The sequence below is a fragment of the Bufo bufo genome, chromosome 5 (assembly GCF_905171765.1).
Source record: "Bufo bufo chromosome 5, aBufBuf1.1, whole genome shotgun sequence".
NCBI classification, from domain to species: Eukaryota; Metazoa; Chordata; class Amphibia; order Anura; family Bufonidae; genus Bufo; species Bufo bufo.
In genome coordinates, this window is record NC_053393.1 from 13,741,991 (window position 1) to 13,757,665 (window position 15,675).

General features: G+C 49.4%; 1 protein-coding gene across 1 annotated transcript; it reads right to left on the bottom strand.

Annotated features, from left to right (window-relative positions):
• Positions 1 to 4,816: 4,816 nt before the first annotated feature.
• TOP1MT (DNA topoisomerase I mitochondrial) lies at positions 4,817 to 14,724 on the bottom strand. The gene is made up of 14 exons (XM_040432829.1): positions 14,575 to 14,724; positions 14,051 to 14,166; positions 13,574 to 13,695; positions 13,211 to 13,333; positions 12,515 to 12,702; positions 12,224 to 12,368; positions 10,627 to 10,770; positions 10,361 to 10,546; positions 9,269 to 9,337; positions 9,087 to 9,201; positions 8,765 to 8,892; positions 7,788 to 7,882; positions 5,378 to 5,527; positions 4,817 to 4,933 (listed from the first exon to the last, which is right to left on the bottom strand). Exons 1-14 carry the CDS (start codon positions 14,700 to 14,702, stop codon positions 4,831 to 4,833), a joined length of 1,812 nt encoding a protein of 603 aa, XP_040288763.1. The 5' UTR covers positions 14,703 to 14,724; the 3' UTR covers positions 4,817 to 4,830.
• Positions 14,725 to 15,675: the final 951 nt, after the last annotated feature.

The following is a 15,675-nucleotide window of genomic DNA, read 5'->3' on the forward strand; positions in this document are numbered from 1 at the left end:
CATCGCAGATGTGAACCCGCCACTAGCCAAAGTCTGGTTACTGGAACAGCATCCAAAGCTGTAATGCAGATTGCTGAGGAAAAACCGATGCATGATCAGAGGGGGATCACCTTAAAAACAGGGTGTCTGGAGGGGAAGAGAGGCCATTGGGGTGTCATCAGTGGGGTCGTCTGGAACCCCAACTGACCCTGGGAATTAGGTCAGGTTGACAAGTGCATTAGGCATCCATTTTTTGCTGCATTCACAAGGTGGATTTCACCTCTGCAAAGTCCACCGTGGCCTCGCTGGCAGTTTCGCCCCCACTGAATTCAGCTGAACCGCAAACGAACACCCCTGTGGCTCCTGGCGGTGTCCATCCAGACACACTTGTCCCTTCTTGGCGTGTTCGAAGATGTAAAACTGCCGGCGGTGCAAACTGCAGCTCTGCCTCGTGCTAAACACAATGGGTTACGGACCCCACGCCAAAATCCCATTGGAATAAACCGCAGTGTGAACGGTCCTTTAAGTTCCGAACTCACAGCACTGCAGGGATTTTAGGACAGGGCTACTCTGGGGCGTTACTCCAGCAGTCGGGGCAGTTCACACATCTGTAATACAGACATAACCCATCAATGATACACGTGTGTGTGTGTACCGGGCAAAGCGGGCGCCAACATTGTGGTGCACCGGCCGACCGTCCACGCAGGGAACTAGTGTGGTCCCATCCACTCTGAGCAACGCATTTCAGACAAATTGTGTCTGTGAAAATACACTGCTCAAAAAAATAAAGGGAACACAAAAATAACACATCCTAGATCTGAATTAATTAAATATTCTTCTGAAATTTATCGGCGTATAACACGCACTGGCGTATAACACGCACCCTTCATTTTAAGGGAAATTTCAGGAAAAAAAATTAAATTTCAAATTGTACTGCTATGGGGTGGGGGGATCTGTGGATGGAACTGTTATGGGGGGGGATCTGTGGATGACACTGCTATATGTCATCCACAGATCCCCCTCATAACAGTGTCCATTTCAAATTGTACTGCTATGGGGTGGGGGGATCTGTGGATGGAACCGTTATGGGGGGGATCTTTGGATGACACTGCTATATGTCATCCACAGATCCCCCTCATAACAGTGTCCCCCAATACACCGGGCCCCGCCGCTCACCGAAGTATTTATAAACGTGAATCCTTATCCTGTTATTAAGCTGCCCTCTCCCATGTTCCCATGTCCCCCTGTATCCCCACAGCACTTACGATTCACACGCTTCCATAGCAGGCAGAGCGGACGGCGACTGCTCCGCCTGCTTCATTCATAAAGGGGGCGGAGCAGGCGCTCGACGTCAGTGAGTGACGTTACTGCTGCCGTCCGCTCTGCCTGCTATTGAAGCTTAAGTAAGTGCTATGGGGATACAGGGGGGACATGGGAACATGGGAGAGGGCAGCTTAATAACAGGATAAGGATTCACGTTTATAAATACTTTGAGCGGCGGGGCCCGGTGTAAGAGTACAGTGACTGCACCGTGCCCCGCCCCTAGTTACGGACTCCAGCCCCTCCTCTCTCCCGGCTCATACAGCGCAATGAATATCGGCGTATAACACGCATACATGATTTGCCCCCTATTTTCAGGGGGAAAAAGTGCGTGTTATACGCCGATAAATACGGTACTTTGTTCTTTACATAGTTGAATGTGCTGACAACAAAATCACACAAAAATAAAAAAATGGAAATCAAATTTTTCAACCCATGGAGGTCTGGATTTGGAGTCACACTCAAAATTAAAGTGGAAAAACACACTACAGGCTGATCCAACTTTGATGTAATGTCCTTAAAACAAGTCAAAATGAGGCTCAGTAGTGTGTGTGGCCTCCACGTGCCTGTATGACCTCCCTACAACGCCTGTGCATGCTCCTGATGAGGTGGCGGACGGTCTCCTGAGGGATCTCCTCCCAGACCTGGACTAAAGCATCTGCCAACTCCTGGACAGTCTGTGGTGCAACGTGACGTTGGTGGATAGAGCGAGACATGATGTCCCAGATGTGCTCAATTGGATTCAGGTCTGGGGAACGGGCGGGCCAGTCCATAGCATCAATGCCTTTGTCTTGCAGGAACTGCTGACACACTCCAGCCACATGAGGTCTAGCATTGTCTTGCATTAGGAGGAACCCAGGGCCAACCACACCAGCATATGGTCTCACAAGGGGTCTGAGGATCTCATCTCGGTACCTAATGGCAGTCAGGCTACCTCTGGCGAGCACATGGAGGGCTGTGCGGCCCTCCAAAGAAATGCCACCCCACACCATTACTGACCCAATGCCAAACCGGTCATGTTGCAGGCAGAACGTTCTCCACGGCGTCTCCAGACTGTCACATGTGCTCAGTGTGAACCTGCTTTTATCTGAATTTGCCAATCTTGGTGTTCTCTGGCAAATGCCAAACGTCCAGCACAGTGTTGGGCTGTAAGCACAACCCCCACCTGTGGACGTGGGGCCCTCATATCACCCTCATGGAGTCTGTTTCTGACCGTTTGAGCAGACACATGCACATTTGTGGCCTGCTGGAGGTCATTTTGCAGGGCTCTGGCAGTGCTCCTCCTCTTCCTCCTTGCAAAAGGCAGAGGTAGCGGTCCTGCTGCTGGGTTGTTGCCCTCCTACGGCCTCCTCCACGTCTCCTGATGTACTGGCCTGTCTCCTGGTAGCGCCTCCATGCTCTGGACACTACGCTGACAGACACAGCAAACCTTCTTGCCACAGCTCGCATTGATGTGCCATCCTGGATAAGCTGCACTACCTGAACCACTTGTGTGGGTTGTAGACTCCGTCTCATGCTACCACTAGAGTGAAAGCACCGCCAGCATTCAAAAGTGACCAAAACATCAGCCAGGAAGTATAGGAACTGAGAAGTGGTCTGTGGTCACCACTTGCAGAACCACTCCTTTATTGGGGTGTCTTGCTAATTGCCTATAATTTCCACCTGTTGTCTATCCCATTTGCACAACAGCATGTGAAATTGATTGTCACTCAGTGTTGCTTCCTAAGTGGACAGTTTGATTTCACAGAAGTGTGATTGACTTGGAGTTACATTGTGTTGTTTAAGTGTTCCCTTTATTTTTTTGAGCAGTGTACAGCGGCAGCTCTGAAACGCGTTGCCTGGGAGTGTTTTTCTGTTACCTGTCCAGTTCTATGGCTTCAATCGTACCCAGACGTGAAATCATTGATTATGGATTTTAAACAGTTTTTTAAATAAAGTGGAACTTCTAAGAAATGGCGCAGTAAATCCCCGATGAGTGGACGCATCGATAAAGCTTCATGACAGACGACAGAGTAGATACAGAGTGTCTCATCCTCCGTCATGGAGACTGAGGCAGCGACGCACACACTGGGGTCGCTCTTACTCATATTTCTTGTACATACCTCGTTCTGAATGTCACAGGCTGGACAAAACTTGCTTGCAAGTTTTATTTTTATTCTCAACGTGACAATCTGTACACGATAAGCTGACAACTTTGCTGTGTAGACTAGGGCAGACTCAGCACAGTCACTTCACTAAATTTAGTGAGTGGGGCCAGCGGAGTCATCTCATTAGAAGGCGGGGGTCAGTGGAGGTATCAGATTATGATTAGTGGGTGGAGTCAGTAGTCCACACATTAGTGGGCGGGACCCAGTCAACTTATAATTAGTGGGCGGTGCAAGAGTTTATTAGCATTAGAAGGCGGGGTCAGCACAGAGTGGGGGGAGGAGCCTGGAGACCTGCAAATTTTGACTAATGGAATATCTTGACACATGACCTGCATCGACAACGCCATAAATACACAAATACATTTACTTTATTTCTGTTTGGCCTTCGTCATATGAAAGGTAACAAGAAATTTAAATTAAATAAATTTAATTAAAGTAACGGATTTCTGAATAGAAACATAATAACACTTCACCTGCAGAAAAAGAAATGTATCTCTCACTTCAGTATGAAACGTATGAAGTGAGCTCCGAAACCAGAAACAAAATGGCACAAAAATCCCTGAGACTCAGGAGCGTGGCCCTCCAAACAATCCGCCAGCAATTACAAGCCCCTGTGCCGTCCTCTGTCAACTAGTTAAGCAGTTCTATCTGCTTCTGGGAAAGTTGGGTGCCTACAGGGCAGCTTTTCCAGCTAACAGAACAGTAATCCTGCCTAGTTATACAGAAAGAGCCGAGGCTGCAGAACTGTATACTTGGGCCTCCTGCACACGATCGTACGTGTCCCGTTGCCGTATTGCAGACCGCATTTGTGGATCCGCAATACACAGGCCCCGTTCCGTGTGCATTCCGCATCACGGATGCGAACCCATTTACTTCAATGGGTCTGCAAAGCAGCAGATGCGGAATGGTGCGGAACGGAAGCACAGAATGGAACCCTACGGACTGCTTCCATGGGGTTTCGTCCCGTATTTCTGTTCTGCAAAAAGATAGAACATGTCTTATCTTTTTGGGGAACGGGCGGATTGCAGACCCATTAAAGTGAATGGGTCCGCGATCCGCTGCCCCACGGTCGTGTTCATGCATTGCAGCAAGCAATTTACGTTCGTGTGCATGAGGCCTTAAGCAGATTTGCCGGTCTGGATTCTAGGAAAGCTGGGTGACAACCATTGTAGAGGAGCTATAAGTGCATAGCGGTTGTCACCCAGCTTATCCAGAAACAACCCGAGGACGAACCTCCTCACAAAGGACTTAGGACTTCATATGCTGGCTCTTTCGTCTGGTGATGATACCGGGTCCAGCTCCTAGACGACACCCCAGCTGGGTCCTGACATCATGGAGGCACGGGTCTGGGCAGGGGTCAGTCTAAGCAGAGTACGGGGTGACCTTAAAACTCAAAGTCTTCGTTGGTCATGTCAATGGCCCAGGCAAACTTATCTCTCTGCGTCTTGTTGTAAATCTTCTCGATGGGTACGCCATACTTCTTACACCTGCAGCGGGAGGAACAAGGAGGAGCGTGAGACTGCGACATGCAGCACCTGCCAAGTACCACGACCCAGGCCCCCCCCTGGGGTAAACCTCATCTGTACACAGTCATGGCTTGTACACCTGGGTACAGATCGCCCCCTAGTGGTATCACACAGATTAAGTGTAAGTGAGCAGAACGAGGCTATGTACTAAAGCAGGCATCCTCAAACTGCGGCACTCCAGCTGTTGCAAAACTACAACTCCCAGCATGCCCGAACAGCCTACAGGTATCAGCCTACAGAAGGGCATTGTGGGAGTTGTAGTTTTACAACCGCTGGAGGGCCGCAGTTTGAGGATGCCCATACTAAAGTAATCCTGCACCCGCTTTCTACAGAGACTCAACTGCAACAATAGGAAGACCAACTCTAACCGCTGGGGGCAGAGAACCCGTCCAAGGACCCTCTTACCAGGCCACAGTTATCCTGGGGTCCAGATAGTTCAGCTTAGACGTGCCCAGAGCAATTTGCTTGTTTTCTTCCTTGTCTGTGGCCTGAAGCTTCAGTTTCATGAGCTGCTCCTCCAGCCTCTCGCACTGCTTCTTCTTTTTCTCCATCTCCCTGGAAATAGAGGAGTTAGTACGACTCTATTCACATCCAGAGCTGCATGCACAAATCTGCTGACCAAGCCTTACTCTCCAGCCACTCCCGGATATGCAATTTTTAAGTCTTATATTCACATCCGGAGCTGCATTCACAATTCTGTCAATGCATCGTATCTTATACAGCAGTCATATGCAGAGCTGTAGGAACAATTCTGTCACTATATCCTGTACTGTACTTCCGTCACACAAGAGGATACAGTCCGACTGGGACTACAGCTCTGGATGTGACTGGCAAATAATATATGACACTTCAGCAGAAGAGTAAACGCTGCACTGGATGTGGCAGACGGGATTATAAAAGCAGAATTGTGAATGCAGCTCTGGCTGAAAGACCAAAATAAATGCACTCGCCCTTTGATAATTATGATGAATCACGTATTGCACTCCAGTCACACTCAGAGCTGCAGTCATAATTCTGCCGCTTGCGACGATAACCGTGCACATAAGATTCTAACCAGCTCTGGATCTAACTAGGGAATGTGATGTAGCGTCAGATGTGTGTAAAGAACTGGGGAGAACGTCTCTCCACTAGGGTTGTTGCGGGTATCGAAATTTCGATACCCAATCGATACTTTTGTCCCGGTATCGATACGATACCGGGATTTCCGTTTTTTCGATACTGGGCTGCGCTTCTGCGCAGTCTAGTATCTCTGAACATGAGCGCGCTGCTATCGGCGCGCTCATGTTCTCTCTCAGCAGCACGGGGAGAAGGAAGCTGTCCTCCCTCCCCCTGTGCTGCTGCCGCTGCCACCAATGAGAAGAGAGGGGCGGAGGAGGGGCGGCAATGAGAAGAGAGGGGCGGAGGAGGGGCGGCAATGAGAAGAGAGGGGGTGGAGGAGGGGCGGCAATGAGAAGAGAGGGGCGGAGGAGGGGCGGCAATGAGAAGAGAGGGGCGGAGGAGGGGCGGGCGCACTGCGCCACCAATGATAGGATTACTATCGGAGCGATGGGAGGAGACATCAGCTTCACTAGTGGGCGTTCCTTTTCCCTGCGCTGCGATTGGACAGCGCTACAGCCAGGGAGAAGGAACGCCCACTAGTGAAGCTGATGTCTCCTCCCATCGCTCCGATAGTAATCAGCAGCATGTGGAGCAGGAGAGGAGACAGTAATGGGGCACTGCGGGCGAACGGAGCGGCGCCCAGGACTAAATGGTGAGTGCTGAGACATCGCTGGGCGCCGCTCTGTGTGGCCTAATAGTGAAAGTCTGGACTCATATACAGTAGTCAGTCTTTAACACATACAGGAGGCGGGTGCCGGCAGCAGAATCGCATTGCCGGCACCCTGCCCCTGACAGGGAGCTGCGATCAGCGGCAGTTAACTGCCGCTGATCTGCTAGTACCCGCCTCCTGTATAAAGGGGTAAAATCATTGGTGGTGCAGTGTGCCCCCCCCCCTCAATCCCCCCATCCCATTAAAATCATTGGTGGCACAGTGCGCCGGCCCCTCTCAACCCTCCAGTATTAAAATCATTGGTGGCAGTGGCCACAGGGACCTCTCCACTCCCCCTCATTGGTGGTGCAGTGGCAGCTTCTGATCGGAGCCCCAGCTGTGTAAGCCTGGGGCTCCGATCGGTTACCATGGCAGCCAGGACGCTACAGAAGCCCTGGTTGCCATGGTAACATCCCTGATGCTGTGTGCACAAAGCACAGAGCAGCAGGGACAGTGTGGAGTCCTATTCACCCTGATAGAGATCTATCAGGGTGAATAGGAAAAGGGATGAAAGATCCCAGGTTCTAGCCCCTAAGGGGGGAAATAGTTATTAAATAAAAAGTGAAAAAAAAAAAAAACACTAAAATATGAAGTATAAATCACCCCCCTTTTCCCAATTTCACATATAAAATATATAAATAAACATATTACATCGCCACGTCAGAAAAGTCCAAACTATTAAAATATAAAAAAAAAATCTAGGTGGTGAATGCCGGAACAGAAAAAATAAAATAAAAACTGCGCGATTCGCCATTTTTAAAAATGAGGAATGCACGTGGCTTTTTTTGTTTATTTTTTTCGCGTAGTATCGAATGGTATCGAGTATCGCAATACTTTTTCATGGTATCGAAACCGAATCAAAAATTTGGTATCGCAACAACTCTACTCTCCACCATATGTTGTATTCTGGGGAAGCCACAGACGACACAGCGGCAGCAGGAGAGCTGCAGTACATCTGGGCAGAGGATAAGCGGCGGGAGAAGCGACACACACCACATCAATCCTTACTTCTTGGTCCGGTCATTCTTGTGAGCTTTGTAGTCAGCATTTGCCTTTTTCAGCTCCTTCTTGGCATCTTTTAGCTGCTGTTCCTTCGCATCAATCTACAAAGTTCAACAATTAGTCCCCCAAATAAGTGAACCCCACATTTAGCCGCGGAGGCTACATATTCACCTCTGAAGCCATGTTTCATACACTGAATTATTCTATACATTGAATCTTCAATTGTTGTAAAACTACAAAAGCCAGCATGCCCTTCAACCTTCTACACAAAAGAAAACGGAAGTCACTTTGTAAATATTGGTGGGGGCCGCTCTGGGGTCTGACAATTTAGGGATCTCCTCTAGGGTCTAGATTCATTTTAAAGTCTGCTCTGGGGTCTGAATTAATTTTGGGATCTGGTCTGGGTGTCTGAGATGATGTGTGTGTGTCCACTCTGGGCTCTCAATACATTTTGGGGTCTGAATTAATTTTGGGATCTGAAACAATGTATCTGTCTGCTTTCGGGGTCTGGTCTGAGGTCTCAATCTTGATGTCTGAAATGGTTTGTCTGCTCTGCAGTCTGAAGTCTAGGGGCAGATATTGATTGTGTCTGGTATTAGCGTTTTTCCCCCCCCACACTTCAAAAAGATGAAAATTACTCTTACCAGTAATTGGATTGTCCCTTATCCTCCACAGCGGCACATCCTGGAGGCTACCGGCCTCTTCCGGGACAGGAAAACAACAATGCTACGGGATCCTTCCCCCTGCAGGAGCCCTCCGGAAAAAATGTCGCTCTCCACCTGCCTTTTGAGAGGCAGGAAAATAACCGGTGAAGGTAAAGGGGAGGGTCTTTTATACGTTGATCTTCGTTGTTTTCCTGTCCGGGAAGAGGCGGGTTCCTCCCAGGAAGTGCCGTTGTGGGGCTTCCTGAGAAGATTTTTTCCCAGATGTTACCAAATGCTAAAAATCTGGACCAGCAGCGCAATCCTCACTGAGCTCTGTACCTTTGCTTGAAGATTTTGCATTGATTTTTCGAATGTTTTCGGTGGCGCCCTCTGGTGGTTACACAGAAGTGCTACAGCGCGATTTGCACGGTTATAAGAGAGAATCTTTGCTGGTACGCTGTCATCCTCTGGAAGATGAAACAGACCGTTGTATCAGTGCCAGAGACCTCGTCCAGCTGGAGACCTCGCCCCTCACTGGCCACCACAGTAACTAAAGGATCATGAGGGTTCCCCAACTCGTATAGACGCTGCCAGGAACCTCTATCACCACCAGGAGTGGAACCAAGTGGAAAGCGATGATCCCTCCTGTCTGGGCACATACCATTGGTGAGCTCCTTCAGCTGGTTCTGCAGCGTGATTGAGGCGTTGTAGGTCCTGAACACTTTGGCAGTGAGTCCGTCCATCAGGTCCTGGAGGTGCTTGTTAACGATGCTGGTCTGGAGACAAACAATAGATTAGGAGATGGAGGTGAAGCCTGGTGGGTGCAGCAGCTCACATACTCACATTCAGCCGGTCAAACAGGTCGTCATCCGGGTTCTTATTCTCCAAGAACAGCTTTAGGTTCTTGAAGACCTGAGGAGACAGCGCAGACAAGAGAATCCATATTAAACCAAACGTAGGTCCTTACAGCGCGTCTTCTTTCCATGCGTTTTCCTTTGGAGCTGGCTTTATATCTTCATAAAATCCACCTTTGTCCATATGGCAAGGAAGCATTAAAGGTGACCAGGAACGCCCCCATCGAGTGCCCAGACCTGCCCCCCCTACAGAGCGCTTCTCCGCTCATACACTACACCCCCAGCAGCAGAGTCGACAACCCTGCTCGCCCTTTCCCTTCAGCATCGCCGACAAATCTCGCACACAGGTGCAAACGTATGGCGAGAAGGTGCGATGTGCTGCAAGGACATACTTTTGGTTTAATATCGATCCTCTAGGTGACCGATTCCTTTAAATGCTAAATATTTAAAGGGGTATTCTGGTTATATTAAGTTATCCCCTATCCGCAGGGTAGGAGGTAACTATTTGATAGGGTCCCTACTGCTGGGACCTCCAACAAGCAGAAGAAGAGACACTATACCACGCGGTGCCCGCTCCATTGACTTCTATGGGAGCGCCGTGCTCGGCTATCTCCAGAACTCCCACAGAAATAAATGGAACAGCTGAGTGCATTCCTGACCGGCTGCCCCATTCATTTTGGGGGGGATCCACAATGTACAGGGCCCCTGTTCTTGTGCTCAGTGTGGGACCCAGCAGTAGGGCCCCTACCAATCTAATAGTTATCCATATCCACATGATAGGAGATAACTTTATATAACCAGAATACCCCTTTAAAAGTTGTGACTCTTCCAACTCACTGACAGCAAGCGGGAATCTTGAAAATGGTGAAGAACTGAAAGCAATCGTTTACATCCACAGACAGAAAACCTGTAACGACCTGATACTTTTCACAGCAGAGGGTTTGTTTTTATGCATCTGTCTGGACACGAAAAGCCTAATTAAACCTGTTATCTGCACTGATACAATGTAGCAAATCTGTGCTGCCGACGCATTCATTTCCCAGAGGATTGTCTAAGGTTCCCTGACAGTGGCGGCCATTACCTCCTTCTCCACAGGGACCTTGTTGTAATATCGGATTGAATCTTTTCCCAAGAAGTCGAACTCCACCACATACTGCTGGCCGTCCAGCTCCGGAAACAGCTTGATGTGCTCCACCCTCAGGGAGCAGCAGCCCACCGTGTCCGCCGTCTCGCCCTCCTCCTTCTCATTGCCCGCCCTGAGAGCCAGCTGAAAAGGGAAGATGACAGTCAGACACTATGTCCTCACCCCAGAAGGTGACATTGGCCTCAACACGTATCACTCGGTACCTTATCAATAAAGTACAGCGCCACCGCTCTCTGCCGCTTCTTCATCTCGCGGGATTTCCAGTCCAGACGATACTGAGATCGGATCTGATCGACCACATTCTTCAGACGGCGCGCGGTCTCGTACTTCTGCCAGTCCTTCTCCCCCTGACACACAGAAACAGAAGAACTACAGCGCAGGCAGAAGACTGGATGTGCGCCCACTGCCGATGTGTGCTCTCAGGGCAGCCATTACTTGAACCTAATAAGGCCTGCATGGATGTCCTGGGGGGCCCGGGGACAAGAGTTTGGCTCTTGCGATAACATGCATGTGGGTCTCTTTACCGCAGTCAAAAGAGACCCCAGCATGGTCAAAAGGGTCACTAGGGATCCCCGAATAGTCTTCCCAGAGACCCAGAAAGGACTTCAGGACTGTCTGTACAATACGCCTGCGTCATAGTGACACAGAGGAGAATATATTAATAAGCAGGAGTGCGCCATTCCTCTATTATTCCTTCTAGAAGTTTATAATTGAATTGCCAGCACTCGGCAATAAAGGTCCATCTGGGTGTTACAAGCTGGGGTCGTATCCTTGCACAGTCTGATGGAATTGTGTCATACTGCTCAAGGAGACCCCCCAACTGGTAACACCCAGATGGACCTTTATTGCAGGCTGTTAGCAACTCCTTCACCAACTTCTAGTAGGAATAAGAGAGGAATGGTACAATCAAACCACTGGGACCACCATAGATTCAGAGAACGGGGGTCCCGATCCCCTGTCTGGAGCTGAAGGTAAAGCATGCGCCATGCTGGAGATGGATGCACACAGCTCCCACCTACCCCAGCAGTCATAAGGGTACAGTCACACGACCGTATTTAGGGGTCCACATCCGTTCCGCAATTGTGCAAAAACAGATACAGACCCATTCATTGCAATCGGGCTGCAAAAGATGAGGACACTACACACACTGTCCGTATCCATACTTCCCTTCTGTGGCCCCACAAAAAAAAAAGGATAGAACATGTCCTATTGTGGGTAAGAATAGGCACTGCTATCACAGGGCCGCAAAAATGTTGAACGCACACGGCCGGTATCCGTGTTTTGTGGATCTGCAATTTGCAGACCGCAAAACACATATGGTCGTGTGAATGTACCCTAAGGAAGGAATGGGGCGGCAGGGCGCATGGTCAGCTTGCTGCTCCATGGGGACATCCCAGTGATCGGCCCAACACCGATCAGCTAGTTATGTCTAGTCCTGTGGATAGGGGCTAACTTTTAAACTTGGCACAACCTTTAAGGCAGCACTGGTGAAATGATGACCGAGCTGCTGTATGAAATCTTCCAGGCTGCGGAGTACTGGATAAATACCTAACAATACTGCCATCATTAGTGCAGTTACTGCTGGGCATCCTGGGCACTGAACCCTGCCAGGAAGGGATGTCTTGTAGCTGTTACGGCAACCCTTTTGGGGTGCACAGGACTCCTTGATTTGCTTTCCCCCCCTTGAATAATTCTGGCAGTGTTCAGGCTCACCACGGGTACGAATATTACAGCACAGGGTGGGAAGGGGTTAATAAAAAGTTTACAGTGCAGACCACTGGTCAGTTCTGCATTTCTCACCTTCAGTTTGGAGCTTGGGTTTAGCATAATGTACTTGATGGATCCCTGAATGTTCTCCGTCCAGGACGCCAGCCAGGTGACCGTATTGTCAAAGCGCACTTCCTTCCACCTGTGACCGGGGGGAGGCTCCGGGACCTTGGAGTCCCTAAGAAGGCGAGGACAGAGCGGGTCACAGAGGTCAGTGCATACATACTGAGCTTTAAAGCTCTATACCAGCATTACGTTCTGAGATGGCATGCTGGGTGTTGTAGTTCTGCCCCTGCTAAACCACTGCAGTAACACTCTACACACCTGCTGCAGTTTATGATGACGTCTTCTGGCCTTATCCTCAGCTTTAACATTCCCATTTTGGGGTGATCACCGCGGCCTCGGAAGAGTCCCGGGGGCTCAATCTTGAAGTTCCCAATCTTCTCTCGATGTCCATCCAGGGTACAGAATCCGTACTCCTCCTGAATCTTACTGGTCTCTTCCTTCAATTTCTAGCAAAATTTAAAACAGAAGAATCCAAGTCGGCGATTTCTGGACAGAAGTTATGCGGGAGAAGTTTCTACCACTTGGGCTACCTAAATGAACCTGATCACTACTGATCACCAGAGGGTCCCATGTCTCCTGCTCCCCCACCCAACATGGAACATTTGGATGCAGCGATGGTCGACCACGTGTGCCGTCACTCAATACAAACCTTATGGGGCAGATACACCGAGCCCGACGCTACATTCTCCAGTCTAAAGTCCGTTGGCGCAAAATAAGCCAAATTCACTCGCAAGCCAGAGGTTCAAATCTACACCAGCTATAAAGTGTAATAAATCTGAGGTGCCCTGGAGCGAACACCCCCCATTCCTACTATGCCCCACTCACTTTTCTCATTACCAATTATTCTGCCAGTGTGGTGTGCGCCATAACCTGTGACAAGAGTGATAAACCCACCCGTGTATAGAAGAGGCCGCAGCGACCCCGCTAACGCCCCCCCCCCCGTCCAGTCCTCACCTGCTTCTCCTCTTTGGGTAAAGCTTTGCGAGCCTCGTTCTTATCAAAGAAATACTTGTGTATCTCCGAGAAGTCACATTTCTCCAGGTGCTTTATAGTCTTCCGCTCGTCTTTGGTCATTTGCTAAAAAAAAAGAAAACGGAAAGGTAATAACGAGACGTTGTGGGTTCAGATCTGTAGACGGGAGGCCACGCTCGGATTTAGAGGTTTTTCCATAATCTATAACCCACAAGGAAACAGTATATATTGCCTTGTGCAGTTCCTGATTAGCAGGGCCTCCATACAACCGCCATACTGCAGAAGAGAACAACCCTCGTCCACGTGGATGAGGCACAACAGGTACAGACACATCAGGACACTTACAGTCCTCCAGTCCGTGAAGAAATTGTTCTGAAATATCTCCTTGGTAGTGTATTCGTGATCCAGCATCTTCCCGTAGAAGGTGGCGACCTCCTCGGCTGCCGGGCTCAGCTTCATCGGCTGTCCTAAATACAGAGAACTCAGTAATACTTGTGGGAAGGGGTTAAACTGCAGAGACATCACCTGTCCCACCAAGACAGCTGAACAAACTGCTTTAGACAGCAAAAATAAAAGAGGCCTAGGTATACCGGCCTGACGGAGGCCAGAAGCCCTCATAGACACATGGAGTTATATGCACAATGTGAAAAGAGCCTATGAGAATCATTAACCCCCTGTTCTCTTTCTTCATGAACCAGGAGGCTCCAGATGAACAGAGTCTGAGTGCTGCTTGGTGTATTATGTGCATGAAGATGGCAGTAAGATGGCTATCCTGGTACGAGGCACCAACCCCCTTATTGACCAGACTCCAGCCCTGCTTACCATCATAATAGAACGTCACGTCGTCTGGAAGCGGCTCGTATGGAGGCGCAAAGAACGGCCCTCGATGGTCCAGGAACTTCCATTTCACGCCGTCTTCGTGATTCTTCTCCTCCCACCTGAGATACAAGAACATCCGTTACAGGCAGAACTTACTCGACCCAATCAGATAATGGCTTACCGGGACAGAATATATTAAAAAAAAAGTCTAATTCAGTTCAGTAAAAAAAAAAAAAAAAAAAAGAAAAAGAAAAAGTTAACCCCCTTTTTCGGGATATAATAGTCTTGTTTGGCTGCAACCATAATGCTGATTATTTACACCACATCAATGACAAACGTGATGCTTTTTCCATTTCCCCCAAAATTAGCCAATTTGTTCAATGTACCCCCAAAACAGCACTAATAAAAATGACCCCCTTTTCACAGAACACAAGCCCTTGTACATCTACAGTGACAGATACTGGTCGTTCCTTAATTATGGTAAACTTGAAGACTTGGGGGTAAGGGGCGCTGCTCCCTCCTCTCACCAGTGCCGGGCGGCCGGCTGGCAGCTCTTCACTCTCAGGGCGATGGCCGTCAGGAGCCTGTGTCCCGGCCGGGCAGAGCGGCGGGTCCTGAGCAGCACACACAGCAGTCTGCAGCCATTGCTGAACATGCCCCTTACACTTGTCTGCAGCTCTCGCCCCTCCTCTGGGAGGGAACTTCCTGGAAAGCTAAAGGCATGCTGGGAAATGTAGTTTTAGGACAGACACATAAGGTCAGTGTCCGATATACAACCAGAAGGTCACAGGGCGCACGCTGTACAGCGGGGAGCTGCTCGCACATCCACATATAATATTACGCCGTGCCCACGTGCCATGTAGCAGACAGCTGTGATAATACAGGGTCCTGAGTGAGTGGTCCCATATATCAGTCCATGGGAGACGGCAGATGTCTGCGGGGTCTGTATGAAACCTCATCCTTGTAAGAAGCTCTGAGAAGAACATTACATTCTGGAAATGCCCTTACCTGCAGAGGGATGTAATCGTGGGTGGGCGCCAGCTGTAACACGGCAGGCTTATCCCCTATACCCGCAAATCTAGCCATAGTGACTGCGGGTTTTAGACATCAGAATTCCGGGTGTGATAGGATTGTATGGCGTCCAGTTCTGCCTATTAGACCACTGTGTTTTGTACAGGGGCTTTATACTGATGACCTAACCTCAGGATAGGTAATCAATAGCAGAACACCCGGCCCCCCCGCTGATCAGCTGTTTGAAGAGAGTCCCGCTTCCTCTTCATTACACTGCCCATTGTCTCAGCAGTACTCGCTGCCTTCACCTGATGCAAGTACCTGTAATGATACTACACCGCCACTACAGGGAAGATGCAAGGAAGAGGAAGAAGCGTTCACACGGAGCAGGTGTAAGACCACCACCGATCTGATATTGATGACCAATCCTGCAGACCCGCACAACCCCTTTAAGGTCCTTTTACATGGACTGATGTATCAGACAATCATCAGGAATTAACTAAGCGTCCCTGATGTCCCCCCCCCCCCCCCCCATTTACCTCTCCCTCAAAAATAATCATTAGAGGTGTTTACATACATTATGGTTACACCAAAATGGCAGCAATAAGAACTACAAC